General features: G+C 42.2%; 2 protein-coding genes across 12 annotated transcripts in view; one reads left to right on the top strand and one right to left on the bottom strand.

Moving 5' to 3' along the window:
• IQCH (IQ motif containing H) overlaps nt 1-7,020 on the bottom strand; it is a 255,305-nt gene extending 248,285 nt beyond the window's left edge. For all 10 annotated transcript variants that reach the window (XM_023220769.2, XM_023220766.2, XM_023220767.2 and 7 more), the window contains exons 1-2: nt 6,851-7,020; nt 106-228 (exon numbers count right to left, since the gene is read on the bottom strand). Coding sequence is in view for 2 of the 10 variants with exons in the window: in XM_023220766.2 (XP_023076534.1) it covers nt 106-228; nt 6,851-6,901 (174 nt within the window). In the remaining 8 variants the exon portion in view is untranslated. The remainder of the gene's footprint in view (nt 1-105; nt 229-6,850) is intronic.
• Nucleotides 7,021-7,075: 55 nt separating this feature from the next.
• The window catches only part of AAGAB (alpha and gamma adaptin binding protein), a 59,769-nt gene continuing 41,132 nt past the window's right edge, over nt 7,076-25,712 (top strand). Inside the window, exon 1 of one of the 2 annotated variants that reach the window (XM_023220777.2) lies at nt 7,076-7,247. In XM_023220777.2, coding sequence (XP_023076545.1) covers nt 7,118-7,247 — 130 coding nt within the window. In that variant the 5' untranslated portion in view covers nt 7,076-7,117. Of the gene's footprint in view, nt 7,365-25,712 lie in introns of both variants that reach the window. The other variant, XM_023220778.2, reaches the window with a different exon arrangement.

The following is a 25,712-nucleotide window of genomic DNA, read 5'->3' as shown; positions in this document are numbered from 1 at the left end:
TTGTTACAGAATTATGCAGGATTCTATGAGAACTGCAATTCCTTTTTTCTAGAGGATGCTTTGTATCCTTCCAGTATTTCATTTAATATCTAAAGCTCTACTTACTTTTAACCCCATTTCAGTCCTTTTGATTGCTGTTTCAAGACTCTGAATGTCTAGAGTCTCTCCTTTTTCCTCAGGTGAGAATTTTGTTAATTCCTCCTTTAACTGATAAAGGTCTTCATGGATCTATAGGTATAAAAAATGAAAAATACTGAAATAATCCACACACAGTCCACCTATAGCAGTTATTTATCTTAAAGGTTTGCTATGTACTTGAATTGGTAGAGACATAAAGCTGATTTTATGGTATTCATTGAAAAGGACCAGTTTTATGGTTGTAAGGTATTTCTTTTCTTTTTTTTTTTTTTTTGGAGATGGAGTTTTGCTCTGTTGCTCAGGCTGGAGTGCAACGGCGTGATCTTGGCTCACTATAACTTCCGCCACCCAGGTTCAAGCAATTCTCCTGCCTCAGCCTCCTGAGTAGCTGGGATTACAGGTGCATGCCACCACGCCTGGCTAATTTTTGTATTTTTAGTAGAGACGGGGTTTCTCCATGTTGGTCAGGCTGGTCTCAAACTCCTGTCCTCATGATCTGTCCACCTCAGACTCCCAAAGTGCTGGGATTACAGGCGTGAGTCAGCACGCCCAGTCTGGTTCTAAGGCATTCTTTTTTTTTTTTGAGACGGAGTCTCGCTCTGTTGCCCAGGCTGGAGTGCAGTGGCCGGATCTCAGCTCACTGCAAGCTCCGCCTCCCGGGTTTACTCCATTCTCCTGCCTCAGCCTCCCAAGTAGCTGGGACTATAGGCGCCTGCCACCTCGCCCGGCTAGTTTTTGGTATTTTTTAGTAGAAACGGGGTTTCATTGCGTTAGCCAGGATGGTCTTGATCTCCTGACCTCATGATCCGCCCGTCTCGGCCTCCCAAAGTGCTGGGATTACAGGCTTGAGCCACCGTGCCTGGCCCTTCTAAGGTATTCTTTATTGGGAATGCTCTATTATTGTCTTTCAGATTGTGAAAAATGATGCTTTCATATTATTTCTGTTTTTCCTTCTCCCATTAGAAATAGATTTAAGATAACACTGCAACTCAAATGGTTTCTGCTTTCTTAAGTGGTAAAAGAGTTGAGTCAGAAATAAGAGGTTTGTGATAGACTCCAATTTCCACAAATTGGTTAAGAGGAAAGAAAACAAAAATCTTCCAGCAAAGAAGTTGTAGCAGAAGCAATGTCTTTCAAAAGACTATTGTAAATGTGTTGTCAGTGCCTGTTGGTTTTCCATCCTAGGCTGGGTCTTCCCCACTTACTGCTCTGAAGAAGTAGTTTGGTAGGTGTTGTGACCTTGATTTTGTTTTATGTAGTGAGAAATGAAAATAATCCCTGAAGAAAAAGGAACATATGTTATTACTTTAACATTTTTCCTTCAATTTGTATTTTCCTTGGAAATGATGAACATCTCTCAACATCAGGCACCCTCAGAATAAAATGGGCCCTATGAAATTAGAAAGCACAAGATTCGCTGCATTCATATTAGAAACCAAACTTCAGATAAATACAGATGGCACCAATTATTGTATGGGCTGCTGCCACAAGAAAAACATTTTGTTACGCAAATTTATGAACCCAGCACCTGTTTCAGCAATGGTCACACCAATAACAATCTGCAAATTGGGTTGCTAAAGGCATTTTGAAGAAGTTACTTTTTCTCTGTTAGTATAACTGGACTCAACATTGATCCAGCCTGTGTTATTGATTAATCTCAAATGTTCCCATGGAGCCAAGTATTCAAAAGATCAGAATTTACATCTTTTCACTGATGGGCATCAAAGGCTGGCAGACACATCTGGTCATTTGTACTCTGCACAAATTGTCAGGTAAGGCCTTCAGAGCTCACAGATTGAAATTTGAGCATACCTACTGCTTGCTTGTAAGCACTAAGGATAAAGATGTACTTCTTTCTATTGTTTTGTCCAAATTACTGCTGCAAGCTGATTTGCCATCTATTGTCTGAAGACATTTGGAAAGTAGAGAGAGGGAGTTCAGGGGCAAGGCCCTTTCTAGGCCTGCAGTTTTTGGTTCGTCCTTTGAATGTACTGACTTTCCCTCTTCTAGTATCTGTAGCTCCATGTATATTTCTGTAACTATGTCTATCAACTACAGGAGGGAGTAAAAACTGTGCCAAAGGTTTGTTTTTTTTCACCTGCCTTGTGTGGACAATGATACTTCCTGACAGGGTTGTGAGATAGTATGTAACAGCCTTGGTACATAGCAAGAACTCAATAAAAGGCAGCTGAATATAATTCCTAGCTCGATCACTTATTAGTCACATGATTTCCATATACATCCAAATTTTCTGAATTTCTAATTTCTTTGTCCAGGATAAAAAAGAATTACTTTACTTAAAACTGTTGAATGAAAATGAAAGGAATATGTATGAAAATGAATCAATATAGGCTTTGGTGCTGACAGATGTGAATTGGAATCCTGCTTCCTTCTTTACTAAACTGAATTTGGGAAAGTTACTTAGTCTCTTAGAGGCTTCGTGTTCTCATCTGTAAAATGGGAATAATAATAGCTATCTCAAAACAGTGGCAAGAACAAAATGAGTAAAAATATATAAGTACTTTGTATAGTGTTAAGCACACAGGAGGGCACTGAACAAATGTTAATTCTCCTCTTCTGACTTGTAAAACCTGGTGAAACTCCTTACAGAGTGTTAGTGAAAGTGAAACTAACACTCTGTAAATGTTGATTGAATTTACGTAAATATTAATTGAATAACTTGCTCCCTAATCTTTCTCAAGAGTTTTTCCTTTTCTTGCTAGTTATTTTCTCCTCCCCTCTAACAACCACTCATCTGTTTGTATAATTGCAATAAAGACAAGTACTATAGAAAAAGTTATACTGGACTTGGGTAGAAAAAGAGATTGAGTTCTAAATCTCTGTTCTTTCTTCAAATAGATCCAAATCTACCATATTGAAATTTTACATCTCATCCATCATCTCTGTGATCATCAAACACTTTGTTTTCCATAAATTTTCTACTTGGAGAAAGATTATTATTTTGACAATTTGGGGACAGAGCTACTTAATGAGAAGCCCTTGAAAGATTTAATACAGCAAACATTTGCTCTAGACTTTACAAGAGCCATGAAACCAGACTCTACACTGTCAAAAGCAATATAAATTCCATTTTCTTCATCTCTGCTAGAGTTTGGCTGAGTCATTCTCATTACCTCAATTATCTTTAACATTAACTTCATTCTTTTTTTTTTTTTTTTTTTTTGAGACAAAGTCTCACTCTTGTCCCCTAGGCTGGAGTGCAACAGCGCGATCTCAGCTCACTGCAACCTCCACCTCCCGGGTTCAAGCGATTCTACTGCCTCAGTCTCCTAAGTAGCTGAGATTATAGGAGCCTGCCACCATGCCTGGCTAATTTTTGTATTTTCAGTAGAGACAGGGTTTTACCATGTTGGCCAGGCTGGTCTACGAACTCCTGACCTCAGGTGATCCGCCCGTCTCAGCCTCCCAAAGTGCTGGGACATGAGCCACTGCGCTTGGCCTTTTTTTTTTTTTGACACGGAGTCTTGCTGTGTTGCCCAGGCTGGAGTGTAGTGGCGCAATCTTGGCTCACTGCAACCTCCACCTCCCGGGTTCAAGTAATTCTCCCTGCCTCAGCCTCCCAAGTAGTTGGGATTACAGGTGCCTGCCACGATGCCTAGCTAATTTTCGTATCTTTTAGTAGAGACAGGGTTTTGCCATGTTGGCCAGGCTGGTCTTGAACTCCTGACCTCAAGTGATTCACCTGCCTCAGCCTCCCAAAGTGCTGGGATTACAGGCATGAGCCACCACACCTGGCCAACTTCATTCATTTTTATATTGTATGCACCTGGCAAATCAGACCAGCGAGGTTGATAAGAAAGAATGAAAATAGCAAATTGTCAATTGAGCTCCCTTATTCAGTGTTAACACACAATTATTGTTTTTTTGTGTTAACACACAATTGCTGGATTTTAATTAAAAAGCTAATTTTGAATCATAAAATCAAGTAATATTTGTTACACAAACATGTATAATATTTGGGTCAAGCAAGCGTTTATAAAGATATGTTAAGAATACACCACATTTTAATAAAGCATAAAAACAAAGCTTCTAAGATTTACAAAGTATGATTGGAAACTTCCCAGAGTCGCTACCACACTTCTTCAAGATTACTTCGTAAACATGCCATAGCCTATTTAAGGATCAATACATACTGGATGTATTACAATGGGCAAGATGCTTTACTTCTTTGTACTTAAGTGTCTTCTGTAAACTGGAGCTAAAAAATAATACTTACAACACCTTTGAGAACCACTGGTCTAAAAAGCTGTTTAATATATCTGATTCATACACGAACCTAACTGACCATATTAGGGGTGAAGCAAGTCGAAATTTAAAGTACGTCTGCTTTACAGTCTATAGCACACACACACTCACTCACTCACTGATTTGCCAGAAACAATTTGATTGCCTAGGCTAACAAGAAAGGAAGTCTACTTTTACAGTAAATGATGTAGCTTGGGGAAATTGGGACAATTTAGAGTCAGAAGTGAACCTAATCCAAACTATATGTCTTAAGGAAGAGGAAAGTGTCCCTATGGAAGAGGAAGAGGTCCAGAGAGGTGAAGTGACTAGCTCAAAGTCGCTACTTGTGAGAATGCCAAAGCTATGGTCAGATCTCAGTATTCTGACTCGCCATCAAGTGCTTTCCACTAGACATACTAATTATTGGTAGCCTGTCTAAGGGAAATAAACCATAGCCCCAAATAGAAGTGGAATCCATGTTGGCACATTTGGGTGGTGCTACATACTCACAAATTCTCAGGATTCATTGGGAAAGTAGGGAAAGTCTTCCAAATGTCCTCACTATACATATTCTACATGTAGAGAATAGAATTTCAGTCTTAATAATCTGGTTAACAGGTAGGCTCTCTTCCTCTACACAGCCCTTTACTTGATATGTCCACAGGAATCCTTTTAAACAAGTAGGGGTGCATATCAAAAAGGATATGACTATTAGCTCTTCTGACCCATCTCACAAGTCAGTGTCAACAGTTATCTATTACTATAGTGTTGTATCCTAGGTAGGAGTCTCCATTATTGTTCTAATTATTTGGAATCTATAAAAAGAGGGGGTATGTGCAGCAAAGAATTAACCTTACCCAAAGAGGGGTCCAGTCTTTGCCCCTGGCTACTGGGAGGTGATCTCTAGGCCCCTGGGATGTCCTGCCTGATAGAAAAGTCTTTGTCTGTGGGCTTTAGCCACCAGACAGTCTAACAACATGATTTATAATGGGTGTTTTGATCCATGCTGTATCAGCTCAGACCTCTGGAACAGTGGGAGACTAAAAGTATTCAGGAGGGGATGGAGATTAATGGGCAACCACAAGGGCAGTGTGAGACTGAGCCCCAGTAAAAATTCTGGACATCAAAGCCTCAGATAAGCTTCTCTAGTTGCAATATTCTATGCATATTGTCACATATTGTGGCTGGGAGGAAGTAATGCAGGTAATGATGTGCATGATTCCACAGGGATAAGATTACCAAAAGCTCTATATTTGGACCCCTCCTGGACTCTGTCCTATGCATCTCTTCCCTTGGCTGATTAATTTGTATGCTTTCAGTATAATAAAACTGGAGGTGTGAGCACAGCACTTTCCTGAGTTCTACGAATAGTTCTAGTGAATCATTGAATGTGAGGGTGGTGATGCAGCCCCTAAGTTTGTACCCAGCTTGTCTGAGTGAGGTGGTTCTGGGGATCCCTAAACTTGCAGGTAGTGAGTGTTGAAGTTAGGGCAGTTTTTTGGGGACTGTTCCCTCAGACTTTGCAGTTTGGTTAAATTCATTGCTGGGTGATGGTGAAAGTGAGGGTGATAAAAGATCAGGTAAGATTTAGGTATGATTCTTAAAGGGGAAGTGTATGAAATTGGTGAGTTTAGGGGCTTGTATTTGGGAAAAGGTAGATTTAGGGAAGTCTCTCCCAGATGGGAGGTAAGAGATAAAAATTCTGCCAGAAAAATTAGATCCCTTTCATAAGACCCACTTCAGACCGACCGAGTGACAGTCCTGATAGTGACCTTAGACAAATGACTTCAAGACTTAGTCAAATGCAGCTATTATATATGTGATAGTTAAAACCGATGATATATGTGGAAATATCTTAAAGCTACCTCACATAAATGTGAAAACAAAATGCCATCATCATTTCAGAAGCATCTGAGTGCAACTGTTACAAATTGTCCTGTATTGGACAAGACTTTCTTGACATTTCCCCTCTCAAATTAAAAAGCTCTTTCACCAAGTTTCTAAATGTTACATCTTTTCATTCCAAGTTATCTTGATTTTTCTGTGTGTGTGTTCCCCAACAAGGAACATTTAGATATAAAAAACTGAGGAGTTTAAGAAAAGCAATGCACATATTTCAATTTGTCTCCAAATTTCTTATCACCTCCTAGAGTGTCATTTGTCTCTCCTCCGCTCCTGACGTCATGGGTTCAAATTTTTCAGAATGTAACATTTAAAAATGGGGCCTCAGCCTGAGTTTTCCCAGAGGCAGAAAGGTCGTACTTCTGGGGCGTAACCTACACGGTAAGTCACTGGGAGTGCGCTAAGCCGTGGGGGAAGGTCTGGGTGGGCATTTTGGGGAGCCTCTCGCGTGTAGAAGGCAGTCTAGGGACGGCGCACCAAATGGCTAAGCGCCAGTGAATCGGCGCGCGGGGCCTCGCTCGGAAGTGGCGCGGCTGGGCAGGGCCAGGGGAGGCCCGTTTCCCACCTGGATTAAGATGGATCCGACAGGGTCGTGGTTTTCAGTGTTCTGAGCCATGGCTAGGTCAGGGAGTTGCTACCTCCGCGGATGCGCGGAGGAGGTTTCCCCAAGCATGGAAACCTTCAGCCGGGGCCGCTAGTCCCCATGGCAACACCACGCGCGGCCTGGCCTGTTCCACGCTGGGAGCGGAAGGGGGTCTGGGGGCGGGGTCAGGGCAGCTTGGTCATTCCGAGAACGCCCTCCCCGGCGTGTCTCCCCCTCGCGCCGGCGGCCATGGTGCAGTCCAAGGCGGAAGCGGCTGCCAGACGGAACCGGCTCGCGAGCGCAGCTATGGCTGCGGGCGTACCCTGTGCTTTGGTCACCAGCTGCTCGTCTGCCTTCTCTGGAGACCAGCTGGTCCAACGTGAGTAGATAGGCGCCTGGGCCGACCTCCAAGGCCCTGAGCCTCGGCGGGCGATGGATTCAGCACCTCGGCCTCTCTGGGCCTTGTCCTCGCCGCGGGCCTTGCGTTCTTCCTCCGGTCAGTGGAGGCGCCCAGTCACCACAGGTGGCTGCCCCTGGCTCTTAATCTCGTGCTTTTCTGCCCACCCGGCCCTCTTCTGCGTTCCTTTCGGCTTCTTGTGTAAAGTGAGACTGATTTCCCGCTCTGCCCAGCCCAGCCCACAGGTTTTTGTGAGGATCCGTTGAGATGAACCTGAAGGCTCTGCGGAAATTGCGCTAGGTTACAGGAGTGTAAGGTGCTGGAATTGTTGATATCGTGATGTTGCTATCCTTGCTGCTCTGGGGAGTGTTTCCTTTGAATTCTTGGTTGTTTCTTAATGTGTGCATTATAAGACTTCTTAGCTTTGTCCCCTACGCTCTAGTTATTCACGCCTTTCTTCTGAGGCATGGGCTCTCCGCCAACATGAGTTTTGGGGTATGACTGGGCTAGTGCTTTTGCTTATAGACCCTCATAATGGCTGTCAGACTTAGTAACTCTTAAAAGAGAGAACTTGGGACTGGATCATAAGCCAACGCTACTAAAGGGCTCTGTGAAGTTGAATTATAGGTAACTCAAGACTTCTGTTTTAAGTGTTTTAAGTGTATGGCTTAGAATGAGAGTAGTGACTTAGCTGTATGATCTCAAGCAAGTCAACTAATCTACCTACCTACCTATCTTCCTTCTTCCTTCCTTCTTCCTTTCCTTTTCTTTTTTTTTCTTTTTCTCTGTTGTGTTCTGTTCTGTTCTGTTGACGGGATCTTGCTCTGTCGCCCAGGCTGGAGTGCATTGATGCGATCATAGCTCACTTCAGCCTGGAACTCCTGGGCTCAAGTGATCCTCCGGCCTCAGTCTCCCAAGTAGCTGGAACTACAGGCTCACACCACGAACCTTGGCTTTTTTTAAAATTTTTTGTTGAGCCAGGGTCTTGCTATGTTGCTCAGGCTGGTCTCCAACTCCTGGTTTCAAGTGATCCTCCTGTCTTGGCCTCCCAAAGTGCTGAGATTACAGGCGTGAGCCACTGTGCCTGGCTACCCTTCACTTTCTCTTTTCTCTCCTTTTTTTAATTTTTATTTTGAGATAGGGTCTCATTCTGCTGCCCAGGCTGGAGTGCAGTGGCAGTGGCATTATCTCGGCTCACTGCAACTTCTGTCTCCTGGGCTCAAGCCATCCCCCTACCTCAGCCTCCCAAGTATCTGGGACTACAGGTGGGTGCCACCATGCCCGGCTAATTGCCGCCCCCCCCCCCCCCCCCCCCCCCCCCCCCCCCCCCCCCGGCATCATAGGGGTTTGGCCTTCTGGTCTGGAACTCCTGGGCTCAAGTGATCTACCCGCCTTGGCCTCCCGAAGTGCTGGGATTACAGGTGTGAGTCACCACCGCGCCTGGCCCCTTCACCTTCTATCTATAAAGTAGGGATAATTTTCACAGGATTGTGCTTAACCCAGAGTCTGGCACGTAGTAAACATTTGATAAATCATAGACATTATTATTAAGGCACATTACTATCTCTGTAACCCTCAATTTCTTGATCCTTAAAATGGGGCATATGAACCTATTTCAGGAGTATTTGAAGGACAGATGATGTGACATTTTGAACACACTTTGTAAACTGTAAAGCATTGTATAATTATAATTTCTTTGCTACACCTGTCAAATGACAGAATTAGGTAAGATGTCCCTTCAGTGCAGATATTATATGACTTAGTTAACATTTGTGATCACTTAGAAAGTTCCTTGCTAGGGTAAAAACGTAATTATAGTATTTAACTAAGTGGTAACTAGCTGGACTAATTAGGCCATTTTGCTACCTTTAAGCAATGCTCCTTCCCATTTCCTCCTTTCCCTCCTTTCTTCCTTCTTTTCTTCCTTCCTTCCTCTTTTTTTCTTTGTTTCATTGTAAAACTAGTGCATATTTATTAAGTAAAATTTAGCATACAGAGAAAAGAAAATAACCATAGTCTCATTACCCAACTACAAATACTGCTAACTTTTCTTTCCAGTCTTTTTTTCCAATGCAATTTCAGTTTCTTAAAAAGAAATAATTGTAATTACATTTGATACACAGTTATTTCTGTTTTTTTTTTTTTTTTTTTTTTTTTTGAAACAGAGTCTCACTCTGTAGCCCAGGCTAGGCTGGAGTGCAGTGGCGCGATCTCGGCTCACTGCAAGCTCCGCCTCCCGGGTTCACGCCGTTCTCTTGCCTCAACCTCCCGAGTAGCTGGGACTACAGGCGCCCACCACCACGCCTGGCTAATTTTTTGTATTTTTAGTAGAGACGGGGTTTCATTGAGTTAGCCAGGATAGTCTTGATCTCCTGACCTCGTGATCCACCCGCCTCGGCCTCCCACAATGCTGGGATTACAGGCCACCACACCTGGCCATTTAAAAAATTTTTTAAATACACAATTCTTATCCTGAGATTTATCAAAAATCAGTTTCTCACATTTATCCGTCTAGTGAATAAACCATAATTTGCTCAAGATTATTAAAGATGTAACTAACTTTCCAAAAGACTTACATGCATTTGGAATCCTGTTAGCGATACATGAAAGTCTTTTGAAGACATTCTCAGCAATATTAATTATTCTGTTGGCTACAGTGCTCTGTTGTGTGCTTTAACAATTCCAATGGGCAAACATGGTCACTGCCTTGAAGTAGCTGATTACCTGTAGTTAGCAAATAATAACATTGTACTTCTGTAAAGTGTATTAGCATTATTGGGGGTAAAATTAATTCTGTAAAGTAATCCATTTTATCTCTGTATGTAAAATGCTCTTAGATAATTCCAATTCAGGTTAAAATCAGTTGACCTTTCCATTGCAACTCGTTACTGTCATGTAGTAAAAAATAAAAGAACAGCTAGTGAGCAGATTGCTTGAATAAGGAAAAAGGGCTTATCATTTCTTCCAAGGTTATGAGTAGGGTAGCAGTGGATAGTGTTAAAATGAAGTATTTGCTGAGCATTCATTCTTTAACTGTAATTAAAGATGGGATTAAATTTATCACAGGTTGACTCTAATTCTGAGGTAAGAGATGGAGCCCGCATAATATTTTGTCAAGTGTTTGGTGATATTAGGCTGTAGAATAGTTTTGGATTGAATTGGATCTGCCTTTTTGGGAAGGTTTGGTTCTACTTCGTGTATCAGCGAGAGAAACCTTTAGGGTTCTCCAATTTCTCTTTCCTTGGACATCTGATCTATCTTATCTTAGTGCTTTTAACCACCAGTGGGAAATATAACCAAATAACAGTTTATTAGAAATACTCTTAATAGTCCAAATGCAGTGGCACATGCTTGGAATTCCAACACTTTGGGAGGCCAGGGCGGGAGGATCATTCGAGCCCAGGAGTTCAAGACCAGCCTTGGCAACACAGGGAGACCTAGTCTCTACAAAATAAAAATAAAAATGTTAACAAATTAGCCGGGCACGGTGGTATGTGCCTGTTGTCCTAGCTCCTTGGAATGCTGAGATGGGAGGATTGCTTGAGCCTGGGAGATCGAGGCTGCAGTGAGTTCTGATGGTACTACTGCCTTCCAGCCTAGGCGACAGAGGGAGAACTGTCTCAGATACACACACACGCTTAAAATAAGAATCACTAGGTCTCTAGTATGCGTAAAGTGCATGCATGGACTTCATTAGAAACTTTTTCTTTTTGTCACTCAAAGGCCTTATTTGTGGTATTCTGTGTGGATGTCTGATATCGGATAAAAGGGGCATTACTGATAGGGTAGAGTTTTTCTTTTCTTTTGTTTTATTTTATTTTAATTTTTTTTGAGACAGAGTCTCGCTCTGTTGCCCAGGCTGGAGTGCAGTGGCACGATCTCGGCTCACTGCAGGCTCCGCCTCCTGGGTTCACGCCGTTCTCCTGCCTCAGCCTCCCGAGTAGCTGGGACTACAGGCGCCCGCCACCTCGCCCGGCTAGTTTTTGGTATTTTTTAGTAGAGACGGGGTTTCACCGTGTTAGCCAGGATGGTCTCGATCTCCTGACCTCTTGATCTGCCCGTCTTGGCCTCCCAAAGTGCTGGGATTACAGGCATGAGCCACCATGCCTAGTGACAGGGTAGACTTTTTAAAAGGAAATGAAGCCTCAGAATACTTGAAGGACTTGTAATACATGATATGAGAGCAAATGTCTACTCCACGGCCAGAGCTCTTTCCACCTCACGTATATTCTGATGAATATTTATTAAACCCAGAGACAGTCTCTGTTCCAGTTACTGCAGCTAAAATAATGCCTAAGATACTGTTCCTGTCCTTGAGAGGAATGTAGAAAATGTATCCTCCGTGGGCCAGACATGGTGGCTCATGCCTGTAATCCCAGCACTTTGGGAGGCCAAGGCAGGCAAATCACTTGAGGTCAGGAGTTCAAAACCAGCCTGGCCAACGTGGAGAAACCCCATCTCTACTAAAAATTCAAAAATTAGCTGGGCATGGTGGTGCAATGCCTATAATCCTAGCTACTCAGGTGGCTGAGGCAGGAGGATCACTTGAACCCAGCAGGCAGAGGTTGCAGTGAGCCGAGATCATGCCACTGCACACCACCCTAGGTGACAGTGAGACCCTGTCTCAAAGTCTCAAGAAAAAAAAAAGAAAGAAAGAACGTGTATGCCCCACCTGTGAAAATATTAAAATGAAGATACGTAAGTTTTAACATCTTACTCTACTTCCCTAGAAGGAACTTTAGATAGAAAAGTCCATGGAAACTTGTTTGGTTTTCAAGTATGTAATGCTGACTCAGCAACTGTAGTCCATTCAGTTTCTACATCTGAACAAAATTCTTCCTTTTAGTGAAATGTAGGAATCTGGAGCTCTTACAATCATAACAAACATTCATATGTATATCTGTACTCTTCCCAAACATGTTTTCACATTATTTAGTTTGGTCTTTTTATCCCTGTGAAGGTATGTTGTGTCCATTTTACAGATGAAGAAACTGTGCTTTGGAAATACTAAATGACTTGCCCAGGTGCTCAAGCATATGTTCAAATTCAGGATTTGTGTGCACGGGAATGTGTGAATGTAATGTGTTGAGATTCCTTAGCAGTCAGAACTATTTAAATTTAAGGTCGTGGCACTGGTGTAAGCAATGATAGAGAAGATTAACCCCTAAACGGTTTTAAATATGCTCGCATTGCCTATTTGGGATGATTAATTCTGAATGGAGGGGGAAAAAATTGTTGCTGTTGAAACCAATATAGGTCTTCTGGGCAACAGAGGACCTATATTAAATGGAGCATTATTTAATATGTGTATTGTATTAAATACTTATTAAAAAGAGCATTGTGCATACCTGATAGGTAGTCTAACAATGTCTGGATTTTTATTTTCTCAATTTAGTGAATTCAGAGATGTTATGTATTGGTGATTCTTACTGTACAGGATTAACATGAAAAATAAAGGGTTGTTCGAAATCATTTCTGACATCTCTTCCAGATGTAAAATTCTGTGTTACTGGCCGGGCACAGTGGCTCACGCCTGTAATCCCAGCACTTTGCGAGGCTGAAGGGGGCTGATCACCTGAGTTCAGGAGTTCGAGAGCAGCCTGGCCAACATGGTGAAACCCCATCTCTACTAAAAATGCAAAAATTAGCCCGGCATGGTGGTGCGCGCCTGTAATCCCAGCTACTCGGGAGGTTGAGGCAGGAGGATTGCTTGAACCCAGGAGGCAGAGGTTGAAGTAAGCTCAGATCATGCCACTGCACTCCAGCCTGGGCGACAAAGTGTCTCAAAAAAAAAAAAAAAAAGAAATCTGTATTATTGTGTTACTTATTTTTATGCAAGATTTATGTAATGCTTCTTGACTTAATGTTTTTCCTGTTTTAGTTTTTGAAAACTTAGGAATCAAGCCTTATTTTAAGGTTGTAGTAGATGACTTGTGGAGTAGAAAATTTAACCTTTTGTGTTTGAAATTCAGATGCATTTACCCATAGAAACAACCCTCCAGTCCTCAGGTTTCTGAAACTGCAGAACCAGAAAGCACAATTATATAATGGGTAAACTAGGCTTTGGAGAGTTACACAGGAAAGCCAGCCATATTCATGACATTGCTTCTTTGGAAAACATGCATTCTTCTGCAAGATTGGGAGTTTGTTTCTAGGTCTGTCAGACTCCTATACTTGCAAAAGTATCTTCAAGTAATTTACTAAAGAGAACATTGTTATTTCAAAGGTAGAGGCTTTTGTGCTGCTTTGACACCATTGTCTAGGAACAGAATGGAGATAAAAGCTTAAGTCTTCGAATGTGCATTTTTCTGTAGCTACTTGAGGTATTCTGAGTGCACCCTTTGGTTTCTCTGGGAATAAATAATTTTTACTTAAGCAAAGTTACTTAACTTTGTTGTGGTAAGAGGACTCTGCCTTTGATTGGACTGTATATTTCCCAGTCTTTATTTTCTTCAAAGAATGGAAGATTGGGCCAGCAAGATGAACCGCAAGGGCCTCGAGTTGTCATCACAGAGTAATTCAGCAGATGGTCTGATGAGGGCATTGATTTCAACTGATGACTGGGGTGAGGGAACTGATTGTTTTCAGCTATGATACTTAATATATGTATATTTGTTCAACCAACATTGAAAGAAGGACTGATTTTTGTGTTTATGTTTATTTAAAGAGGGAGGTTGTCATCAATCTAGGAGGAAGAGAAGCTTAAATGTTCCTATTTTCTCCAGACCCAAAGGGACTTCAAAAAAAAAAAGTGTCTATATTACGTTCCAGTATGCGTGTATGTTAAATTAAAGCTCAGTAAAGCTGTGGTTTCCCAAAGTTGTTCAGTTCCCAAAAGCTGGGGAGCCAAGATTCAATTCTAGTTCTATACATGTAAAATATGGTCAACTTAGCAACTAGACTGTGTGGATTCAGAGTGCAGGTGGCAATAGGAGAAATTGCAGAAGATGATTTTATTATTAAAATGAAAACGTCTATTGCACTCAAAATCAGTTTACAATTAGTTTATTCTTTGATGGTAGTTGAAACCTTAGTAGATAAAGTGTGGTAAGTTAAATAAAAAATGAAAATGACTCTATTGGTGTGCAGTTTGTTTCCTTACTTGTGGAGTAGAGAATTTGACTTTTCGTGTGAAGTTTTAGACTAGTCTTTTAGATATTGTTGATGTGTGAAATGATTATAAGGTGTTCTTTCATTAAATGGCATACCATAAATGAGGGGGTGGTGGAGAGTAGGAGGAGAAATACCAGTGGAACAGTATTACACATCGGCCCATCTTGTACAAAACCACTTATGATACAGAGAATACTGTATCATCCTGGAGGGTTCTGAGCATGTTTAGAATCAGACTTTTATTTCTGGACCATCTAACTGCTTTGTTTTTGTATGGCAAAAGGTAAAAATCTAGAACGTATGCAGTGGTCATTTGGTTTAAGCAACTTGCTGCCTTTTCCCTCAAGGAATGTGCCCCAATAATTCGTCAACAAATAATGACACTCAACAAATAATGCAATCTGATATAAAATCATTTTTTGTAAGATCAAGGTGTGTCCAGAATTGGTTTCTTCCAGTGGGTTCTTGGTCTCACTGACTTCAAGAATGAAGCCATGGACCCTCACAGTGAGCGTTACAGTTCTTAAAGATGGTGTGTGCAGAGTTTGTTCCTTCAGATGTTCAGATGTGTCTGGAGTTTCTTCCTTCCACTGGGCTCGTGGTCTCGCTGACTTCAGGAGTGAAGCCACAGACCTTGGCAGTGAGTGTTACAGCTGTTAAAGGTGGTGCATCTGGAGTTGTTTGTTCCTCCCGGTGGGTTCTTGGTCTCGCTGACTTCAGGAATGAAGCTGCAGACTCTCACAGTGAGTGTTACAGCTCATAAAGGTAGTGCGGACCCAAAGAGTGAGCAGCAGCAAGATTTATTGTGAAGAGCAAAAGAACAAAGCTTCCACGACGTGGAAGGGACCCGAGCCAGTTGCTGCTGCTGGCTCAAGTGGCCAGCTTTTATTCCCTTATTTGGCCCTGCCCACATCCTGCTGATTGGTCCATTTTACAGAGTGCTGATTGGTGCATTTACAATCCTTTAGCTAGACACAGAGTGCTGATTGGTGCTTTTTTACAGAGTGCTGATTGGTGCGTTTACAATCCTTTAGCTAGACAGAAAAGTTTTCCAAGTCCCCACTCAACCCAGGAAGTCTGGCTGGCTTTACTTCTCAATCACCCCTCTAAACAGGACACCCCAATTGCTGTTAGGAATTGGGCAATGACCACTCTAGCTACTGCCTGCTCGACAGGGGCAAAGAAGGGGCCCTGCAGTTGTAGTGTCCTCCAGAGGGGAACTCTTTAGGCCAGTGAAAGGGCTAGCAGGTTGGTCCAGGGGTCCTCAGTAGAAGTTGTTAGTTGACCTCATTTGGGGTTCCATTTGTAAGACCATCTGTAGCTTGATGGCCTCGATCCTAAAGGAAACAAATTTGACAAAGAGGTTAAAAATACAGGGCCTGAAGGCAAGTAATAGCAAGATGGCTTTCATGGGACCTAGAAAGGGGAGAAGCCATGTTACCCAACTCCAGAGGTTGGTATAAGAGTTTGAAAGGCGTTGTCTGATTTCAGAAGCCTTTTTCTGTAAATGCGTGGCAGCCTCTCGTACTATTCTCTGACTGATTAGAGTAAAAACAACACTCTTCACCTAAGAAGGTGCAGAGTCCTCCTTTCTCAGCAGTGAGGAGGTCTAGGCCTCAGCGGTTTTGGAGAGTCACTGCTGTGAAAGTCTATTTGGGATTGTTAAGAATAGGTATCGTTATTTCTTGCAAACTGAGAAATTCTTTGAGAGTGTTGGTAGTAGGATAATACATGTTACACTGTTAACTTTTAGCAAACTTTACTTTTGTTGAAAACCTTGTAAGTTTGGGATTTCAATTATTCTTAGCTATTAGTAAGACCTCGTTCAGTCTATGTTAACTTAGAATTCGTATATATGGCTCCTTCCTGATACTGTAAGTACTTTAAGATTTGGCTGAGTGCAAACAACTCCCACGTTTGAGCAGACCAATTATTAGGCAGTTTTTCTAACTCTGCTTCTACAAGAGTTTCCTTGTCACTTACTGAATACCCATTGTGTCTTTTTCCCTTAATCGCCTGGAAGGAACCGTCTATTTCCTGTCCTGAAGTGAGTTCTTCCTAAGTCTGCTCGGACCTTTGTATAGTAATTAATTAAGATTTAGATCCCCTGTTAGGAAACCTGCTGGGTTAAGGATTTTTGATAGGAAGGCTATAGGTTGTCAGTGGCCTCAGTGCTTTTGAGCTACGCCCTTGTTTACACTGATAACAAGGTGGTATTGGAGTGTTTATAGGGTTATGGAGAAGACCTTCAATTATCAATTATAGGTTTCAAATTTACCCTGGCTTTTAAAGGAATAAGGTACACTTTTTTCTTTACTGCTTCTTTCTTTCTCTCTCTTTAACTCCTTCTTTGTCTCTATCTCTTCCTTGCTTTCCTTCTCTGTTTGACTTTCTGCCTCTCTGTCTCTTCCTCTGTCTCCTTCTCTTTGTCTGTCTGTTTCTTCCTGTCTCTTTCTCTGACTTTCTCTTTCTCTCTTTCCTTCTGTCTTCAACTTTGTCTCTCTCTTTCTCTCTGACTCTCTTTGTCTGTCTCTCCCTCTCTTTCCTTCTCTCTTTGACTTTCTGCCTGTCTCTTCCTGTCTCTCTCTTTGACTCCTTCTTTGTCTCTTCTCTCTCTCTCCCTCTCTCTCTCTCTCTCTGACTTTCTCTTTCTCTCTTTCCTTTCTGCTGGTCTTTCCCTGCCTCTGCCACCCACTTATGCTGCTGTTCTCCCTTCTCCTTCCCCTTTTGATGGCTTTGGCAGTGTAAGACTGCCACCTCTTTGGGTTTTTGCACTGTGTGCAATAACTCCATGGTTTCCTTGTGATATTTAATGGGGGTTTCCCTAGAAGTTAGGAACTCCCTTTCTCTCCACATTGCAGCATGGCCATGTAGGATTAGATAAACATACTTACTATCTATTGCAAAGTCTCCCAATTACAACTGAGGAGGTGGGAGAAATACCTGGTTACAGGCTGTCCCAGGATTCCTCGAATGGTAATGGACCTTGAGGACAGTCTGGGACAGGAGATTAACACTGAGAAGGCTGCACCAGTGTCCAGGAGGAAGTCAATTTCCTGCCCCTCAATGGTTAAATACCTGGGATTCAGTGAGGGTGATGACATGAGCTGGTGCTTGTCCCGGGCACCCTCAGTCCTGTTGTTGGATCATCTGGTTAGGGGCTTCTGGCCCCGAGAAACTTTGTCCTCTGGGGCAGTGCACCTTCCAGTGATTGCCTCGGCATGGTGGACATGGGTGAGGGGGTAGCTTCATTGGACAATCTTTTTTAAAGTGTCCTTGCAAACCACACTGATAACAAGCCCCACCGGGTGATTGGCCTGCTCCATTTTCTGTCCTCTGTGAACCACCAAGGTTTGTTTATCTGAGGGCCATGACTAAGGCTCTGGCCTTTTTCTGATCTCGCTTTTCCTTTTGAGCCTGTTCCTCTTGGTCCCTGTTATAGAACACTGAGGTTGCCAGGTTTAATAATGCCTCCAGATTTTGTTCAGGGCTTAAGGCTTGCTTTTGGAGCTTTCTCCTGATATCTGTAGCTGATTGGGTAATACACTTATCTTTTAGGATCGGTTGACCCTCGAGTGAGTCAGGTGACAGGAGAGTATATTTTCTTAAGGCCTCCCGTAGCCACTTGAAGACAGAAGGATTTTCTTCCTTTCCCTGAGTTATGGTGGACATCATTGAATAATTCATGGGCTTTTTCCTAATTCTCCTTAGTTCTTCTAGAACACAGGTCAACAGAAGTTTGCAACTCCAGTCCCCATGATTTGAGTCAAAGTCACAGTCGGGATCCATACTGGGGACAGCTTGCTGACCGGTAGGGAATTTGTCCCTTTCTTCAGCTGTCATTCTGTCATTTACTTGACTAAGATACCAGCTATCTCCAAACTCTTGGGCCGCAGCTAAAGCCACATTCTTTTCATTAAAGGCCAGGGTTTGATCTAATAGCATGACTTCTCTCCAAGTGAAGTCAAAGGTTTGCCCTAGACCCTATAGGACATCTATGTACCTATCAGGATCATCTGAAAACTTCCCCAGGTTTGCCTTGATCTGCTTTAACTCAGAGAGGTAGAAGGGACATGTACCCGGGTTGGGCCAAATTCCCCTCCCCCTACAACTTGAAGGGGACATAACCGATAGCCCGGGGGTTTTTGTGGTCCTTTGGAGATTTCTTTGCTTGTTTCCTTCTGGGCAGGCGAGATTAGAGGAGGCTTATCAGGCTTATCGTTAATAGGAAGGAGAGGTATAGGGAGGCTAGGATATGGAGATAAGCTGAGAGGTCCTCCTGTGGGATGTAAATTGCAAGCTTTGCATAGTTGTGTATTCTCCTTCAGTGAAAAGAAAGCTTGGACATAAGGTATTTACTCCATTAGCCTTCCCTCTTACAGAAAAGGTCAAGCTGCAGGATAGTATTGTAATTTATACTTCTCTCAGGTGGCCATTTTTCCCTATCAGTGAGAGAATATTGGGGCCAAGCCGTAATGCAGAAAAAAATGAACTGCCCCTCTTTCAGGGTTTGCAGGTCAAATTGGTCCCAGTGGCTTAGGATGCATTTCAAGGGTGAGCCTGTTGGTGCCTGAGTGTTTCCCATCTGAAAGACAAAACCGCCTGCGGTTTTGGTTTGTTTTCCCTCTCCCCGCCCAAGAACCTGCTGGACCCCGCTGATCGGAATAGTTGTGCTCACCGACGCAGCAGCAGAAACTGGTTTTCCTCCTAGACCACAAGGAGGACCGAGGAAGGTCGGATTTAGTGGCCCTTACCGACACATTCTCGAAAACCTGCACCCTTGCCTGTCCTCCTAGACCACAAAGAGGAACAAGGAAGGTTGGATTTAGTGGCCCTTACTGACGCATTCTCAAAAACCTGTTAGAGTCCTAAGCATTCTCCTGTTAGTAGTGGGACTTTACCCCTGTCCTATAAAGATGTTGTGCCCCAAAAATGAAGTGGAGGGCCATACCCTGAGGGAGGGAAGGGATCTCCAGGGTTGGAAGAGTGACGCCTTTTGTCCTCATTTCTCATCATATGATAGGAAGGATATCATTTCTGAAGCTCCCCATATTCTAGCTTCAGGAATACATTTTGTTAGGCCTGCTAGTCTGAGGAGGGATCCTAAAATTCCAGATAAGATAGTACCCCCACCACTGACGGGGCTTTGCGCAAAAAATGTCTTTCTGATTGGTGAGCCCTGGTGCCTAAAGAAGGGACTAGAGTCCTGGAGTTTATACTAGAAATCATTCTTATAGGAGAAACTAGAAAAGCACTAGAGACAAGGAGTGGTTGTGGAAGTGGGACTAGTCTTGGAGAAGAGAGGCTAGAGGAAGTTTGTCTGACAGGCATTAGGACCCAGGAGGCAAGGGTCAGGATAGATAGGATAGATGGGCGAGTCTCTTTTGGGTGATGTAACTTTGAGAGTTCCACTCATGGCCGTAGGGTCAACCAACTTGTTGTCAGGACCCCGGAGCTGAATGGCTTTCCTCTCTGTCGACCCTTGGCTCAGCCCAGAAGTACAGGAAAAGTGGAAGCTGGTTCCAGGCAAATCAATGCTCCCAGCTCCAAAGAGTCAGGGGTTGTTAGAGAGCCCTTTCCCAGAAAGCCTGACACCCGTGTCTTTAGTCTGGCGGCTGCGCTAGTCGCTTTTAACTGGCTGACAGGTGCCTGGTATTTAGCCCCCGAATTCTAAGGAAAAATATGATAGAATAGCAAGCGAAAGGGGTCTGATGGTACTCACCACTTGGCGATAGTCCCTTCATGGTCACCAAAATGTGTCCGGAATTGGTTCCTTCCAGTGGTTCTTGATCTCGTTGACTTCAAGAATGAAGCTGTGGACCCTCTCAGTGAGCGTTACAGTTCTTAAAGATGGTGTGTGCAGAGTTTGTTCCTTCAGATGTTCAGATGTGTCTGGAGTTTCTTCCTTCCGGTGGGCTCGTGGTCTCGCTGACATCAGGAGTGAAGCCACAGACCTTGGCAGTGAGTGTTACAGCTGTTAAAGGTGGTGCATCTGGAGTTGTTTGTTCCTCCCGGTAGGTTCTTGGTCTCGCTGACTTCAGGAATGAAGCTGCAGACCCTCACAGTGAGTGTTACAGCTCATAAAGGTAGTGCGGACCCAAAGAGTGAGCAGCAGCAAGATTTATTGTGAAGAGCAAAAGAACAAAGCTTCCCCAGTGTGGAAGGGGACCTGAGCAGGTTGCCCCTGCTGGCTCCGGTGGCCAGCTTTTATTCCCTTATTTGGCCCTGCCCACATCCTGCTGATTGGTCCATTTTACAGAGTGCTGATTGGTGCATTTATCCTTTAGACACAGAGTGCTGATTGGTGCCTTTTTACAGAGTGCTGATTGGTGCATTTACACTCCTTTAGCTGGACATAGAGTGCTGATTAGTGTGTTTTTACAGAGTGCTGATTGGTGTGTTTACAATCCTTTAGCTGGACAGAAAAGTTCTCCAAGTCCCCCACTCAACCCAGGAAGTCCAGCTGGCTTCACCTCTCAAAGGTATGAAAATTATTTTAAGTTTGGCAAGAATGATAATTTGGACATAACATTGTATTTATTTTGGAGCCAGTACACACGGATACCACAAATACGTCTCCAATAATTCTTATTCAGGAAGCAATATTAACATAGATTAAGATGGACAGAACAGTTGTGAAACTGTTTTTTTTTTTTTTTTTTTTGAGACAGGGTGTTGCTCTGTCACCCAGGCTGGAGTGCAGTGGCGTAATGTTGGCTCACTGCAACCTTCGCCTCCCAGGCCCAAGCGATTCTCCTGCGTCAGCCCCACTACCCTACCCCAAGTAGCTGGGACTACAGGCTCAGGCCACCACACCTGGCTAATATTTGTATTTTTTGTAAAGAAGGGGTTGTGCCCTGTTGCCCAGGCTGGTCTTGAACTCCTGAGCTCAGCTGATCTGCTCACCTTGGACTCCCAAAGTGCTGGGGTTACAGGTGTGAACCAGCACTCCTGGCCTGTTGTGAAACTATTAAAGAGGCTTTATGATATTATAGGTTCAGTAACAAAAACCTATTTAGAGTTTAATTTTCCGTACGGATCTGATGGCTGGTTTGACACAGAAGTGGAAAAAAGTTTCACTGTATTTGGATCAAACTCCAGCCTGCTCAGATCAGGAAAATGTTTGATCATTTGGTAATAAACACTGTGATCTTGATGTAACGGGGTGGCTGTTTTGTCTGACTTTTCCTGGAGTTGTATAGGATTTCTGTGGTGAAAAAAAAAAAAATCTGTGGATTGAGTACTAAATTCTATCCTTTTTTTAGCTATCTGACTTTAAACAAGTTAACTTCATTCCATAAATATTGACCAGATTTGTTAAAATGTGCCATCCATTGTTCTAAGTACCTAAAACATTATGCGTCTCAGTCACCTACCTTATTAGTAATGGGGTCATTATCTCCCAGTTTTTATGGTTTTTAGCAGCTTTTTGGAATATAATTTAAGTAGTATAAAATCTGCCTGTTTTAATTGTATAATTCAGTGTTTTTAAAATATATTTACAGATTTGTGCAACCATCATTGCAATCTGATTGTAGAACATTTCCCTCATTCCGGAAGGAACTTTGTGACTATTTGCAGTCGCTCCTCAGCTCCATGCAACCACTAATGTACTTTTTGTCTTTATAGATTTGCACATTGTATATAAATGGAATCATAATATGTGGTCTTTTGTGTCTGGCTTCTTTCATATAGCATAATGTTTTTGAAGTGCATGTACTTCATATTCCATTGTATGGATATACCACTTTTTTTTTAATCCGTTCATCAGTTGATGGACATTTGGATTGTTTCCACTTTTTGGCTATTGTGAATAATGCTGTTATGAACATTCTTGTGCAAGTTTTCATGGGACATCTGTTTTCATTTCTCTTGGGTAGATGCCTAGGAGTGGAATTGCTGGGTCATATGGTAAATTTATATTTGGTATTTTAAGAAACTGCCAAACTGTTTTCTTCCAAGGTGGCTGTACCATTTTATATTCCCATCAGTGAGGATTCTAATTTCTCCATATCTTTGGACAATAACAATACTTGTTATTATCTATATTTTTTGTTATAGCCATTCTAGTGGATGTGAAGTAGTATCTCATTGTGGTTTTGATTTGCATTTCTTTCATAACTCATGATGTTGAGAATCTTTTCATGTGCATATAGTCCATTTTAATATCTTCTTTGGTGAAATGTCTCTTCAGATCTTTTTTGCCCACTTTTTTTTTTTTTTTTTTTTTTTACCTATTTTATTTTTTTAACATGGAGTCTCACTCTCTTGCCCAGGCTGGAGTGCAGTGGTGTGATCTTGGCTCACTGCAGCCTCCGCCTCTGAGGTTCAAGCAATTCTTGTGCCTTAGCCTCCCAAGAAACTGGCATTATAGGTGTGTGCCACCATGCCTAGCTAATTTTTTGTATTTTTGGTAGAGACGGGGTTTCGCCATGCTGGGTAGCCTTGTCTCAAATTCCTGGACTCAAGCAATCTACTCACTTCGGCCTCTCAAAGTGCTGGGATTACAGGCATGAGCCACCGTGCCTAGCTCTTTTTTGCCTGCTTTTAAATTGGTTTTATGGTCTTATTAATGAAAAAGTTCTTTATATATTCTGGTTACAATTCTCTTATTGATATATAATTTGCAACATTTTCTCTTGTTCTATGGCTTGGGTTTTGTTTTTCTTGGTGGTGTCTTGAAACAATTTTTACTTTCAATAACTCTTACTTATTAGTGTTTTTGTTTTCCATGATTCATTGGCCATCTGTTGCCCAATAATGATTTTACCCTTTTAGAGGAACCTTTTGGATGCTGGGATGTTGGATCTGTTAGCTTTCTGACATTTTCTAACTGATCAAGCTTATTTTCAGTACTTGAGTACAGGGGCTACAGAATGAATGTTCTCCATTATTCATTAAACTTACTCTGTTTTGGAAAATTCATCTCAAACATGTTTGGTTTTTTTAAGAGTAAATTAGCATCTACTACAGATGTTGTCATCCTGAGCAGACATTGACATTTCTTGTAAGGTTTTATTACTTGATGCTGATTTGTTTATGAAAAATTACATTTGAATATGAAAATTATTTTTATCTCATAATTGTCCTGTTTAGGCTTATGAATTCTTCTAGAAATCTATCATTCATAGATTATTTTCAAAGCTTCTAAGGTTAATTGCCAAATAATTTTTATGGTTAATAATCAAAGAAGACACTTTAGATAGATTTTATCAGAGAGAGATTTTATCAGATATAAATGGAAGATATTTTTATCTGGGGTAGGTGGTTGTGATGCCTGACTGTAATGCCTAGTTTCAGGTTTTCGAGAAAGAATAAAACCAATTTTGCATTCCAGAACTTTTATTTTGTTTCATGAATACAGCTAAGTAAATTCCATAAGGTTTCTTTGCTATAGGACAGGGTATCTCAGCTTCGACACTGTTGACCTTTTGGGCCAGACAATTCCTTGTCTTGTGGGGCTATCTTGTGCATTGTAGGATGGATGTTTAGCAGTATTTTTGACCTCTACTCACTAGATGCTAGTAACATCCCCCTACTGTGATACAAAAATGTCTCCAGGTGTTGACCTATGTCCCCTTGGTAGGGTTGGGGAGAATCACATCCCCATAGAGAATCACTGCTTTAGGGTTATATTTAGAACTAGCAAGGGAATTCAGAGAAGTGCCCTACCCCTCTAAAATATAGGTAAGAATTGTCCATCAGCTGTGCCACTAGAATTGACAAAATGGTCTTTGCATGCAGCCCATAAAACTTAGAGGCTGATGTTTCCTGCTTGATCTTTATAAAACCCTTCTCCATATTCTCTCTCCCTTTCCTGATTGCTTCTTTATGTTCTTGTGTGTATGTTTGACTGCATTGTACGGTCTTCTAAAAGCAAGCAGAGACACCCCCCACCCATCCCGCATCCCTCTACACCGCCCGCTGACTTTCCCCAGTTATTTTAAGATGAAGCTGTAGTGACCAATTCCAGATGACTATTGGGAGAAAGTAAACTTGAGGAAAAAGAGGAGAACTGGATTGGATTTCATCTGCTTCAGCTTTAAAATGTTTCCGCTGTGATATAAAAAGCTTAAGAGCATGTGGAAATGCGAATTTAGAGTGTAACCAGAGAAAAGGGGTGTGTCAGGAAGAGGTAATTAAGTGTTGTAAGCAACCCAGAATCTCTGTACTATTGTTAAAGCAGTATGTTGCTTTAACTCAATCCAGTTACTCTTCCCTCAGCAAGTCTATACTACTCCAGTGATTGACCTGTCATACAGACTGCAACAAATATCACCTATACTTGCACCAGGAGGCTAGGGTATGATTACACAGGGAGCCTCAGATATGAGTTTCCTGACATTTGTCTGTGAAGTCTCAACTTTAATGTCGCACAGTTTTAACCTTTAAATACTACCATGCTACAAAGTCCCTTTCCACTGGAGCAGTATAGTCTACTTTTAGTATTTAGGGACTAACCTGTTTACAACTACTACAAAATATTTGACAGAGTAGCACGCACCTTGTTTGACAGTCTCATCAAGTTGTGGGTAAGAAACTGTAGTTGCTTGCAATAGTATGAATCCAATATGATTTCTTAAAGTCTCTCTTTTCCCTTGCTGGTTAATGAAAACTCTAGGTTTTGAATTTTTCCTAAGTCATATTTTGCTCGGTTCTTTTCTTTCATAATGGCTACTTTTCCTTTCAGCTGACGTCAGACTCTGCTGCCTCCTATAATTTTCCTGATTGCCTTCTCTTCTGTCTCAGCATATGCCTTAGCAGTGGAAAAGAAAAATTTCAAGTTTATTTTAGGGGGTGGTCTGGGGTAGAAGGGCGAGGCTAGCACAGCTTAAAGGAGATGGTTATTTCCTGATTGTAATGTTTCTTACTAACTCCTCAGTGCATCTCTAACCTACCTCTAGTCAGGAGGGCTGTCACAAATGTGAAAAAAAGTGAGTTGGGAAGAAGGAAATGAATATTTACTAAGGGCCTACTCTGTGCTTACTAAGGGCCTCCTCTGTGCCCAGTGTCTGTACTTTCTTTGATATAGTTTCATTTAATTCATTTAAGCTTTTTGAGAAGTGTTCTCATCCCTGTTTGCAGGTAAGGAAATGAGACACAGAGGGGTTAATCTGCCCAAGGCTTTGCAGAGAGCCAGCATGCAAATGCAGGCCTGTCGGACCCCAGGTCTGTGCTGTCTCTGCTTTCCATGCTCTTCTCCCTTCTTGTTAGTACTGCCTTCACAAAGGGAAGAAAGAAGAATGTTGGGTCTCCAGAAGAGTGGATTCCATGAAAGACACTCATATCTGGGGTGAGAGGTTGTGATGCCTGGCTGTCAAGGCAGTTTCAGTT

This window comes from Piliocolobus tephrosceles, chromosome 6 (assembly GCF_002776525.5).
Source record: "Piliocolobus tephrosceles isolate RC106 chromosome 6, ASM277652v3, whole genome shotgun sequence".
Taxonomy (NCBI): domain Eukaryota; kingdom Metazoa; phylum Chordata; class Mammalia; order Primates; family Cercopithecidae; genus Piliocolobus; species Piliocolobus tephrosceles.
Note: the sequence above shows the minus strand (reverse complement) of the source record. Positions and strands in the feature narration are given on the sequence as shown.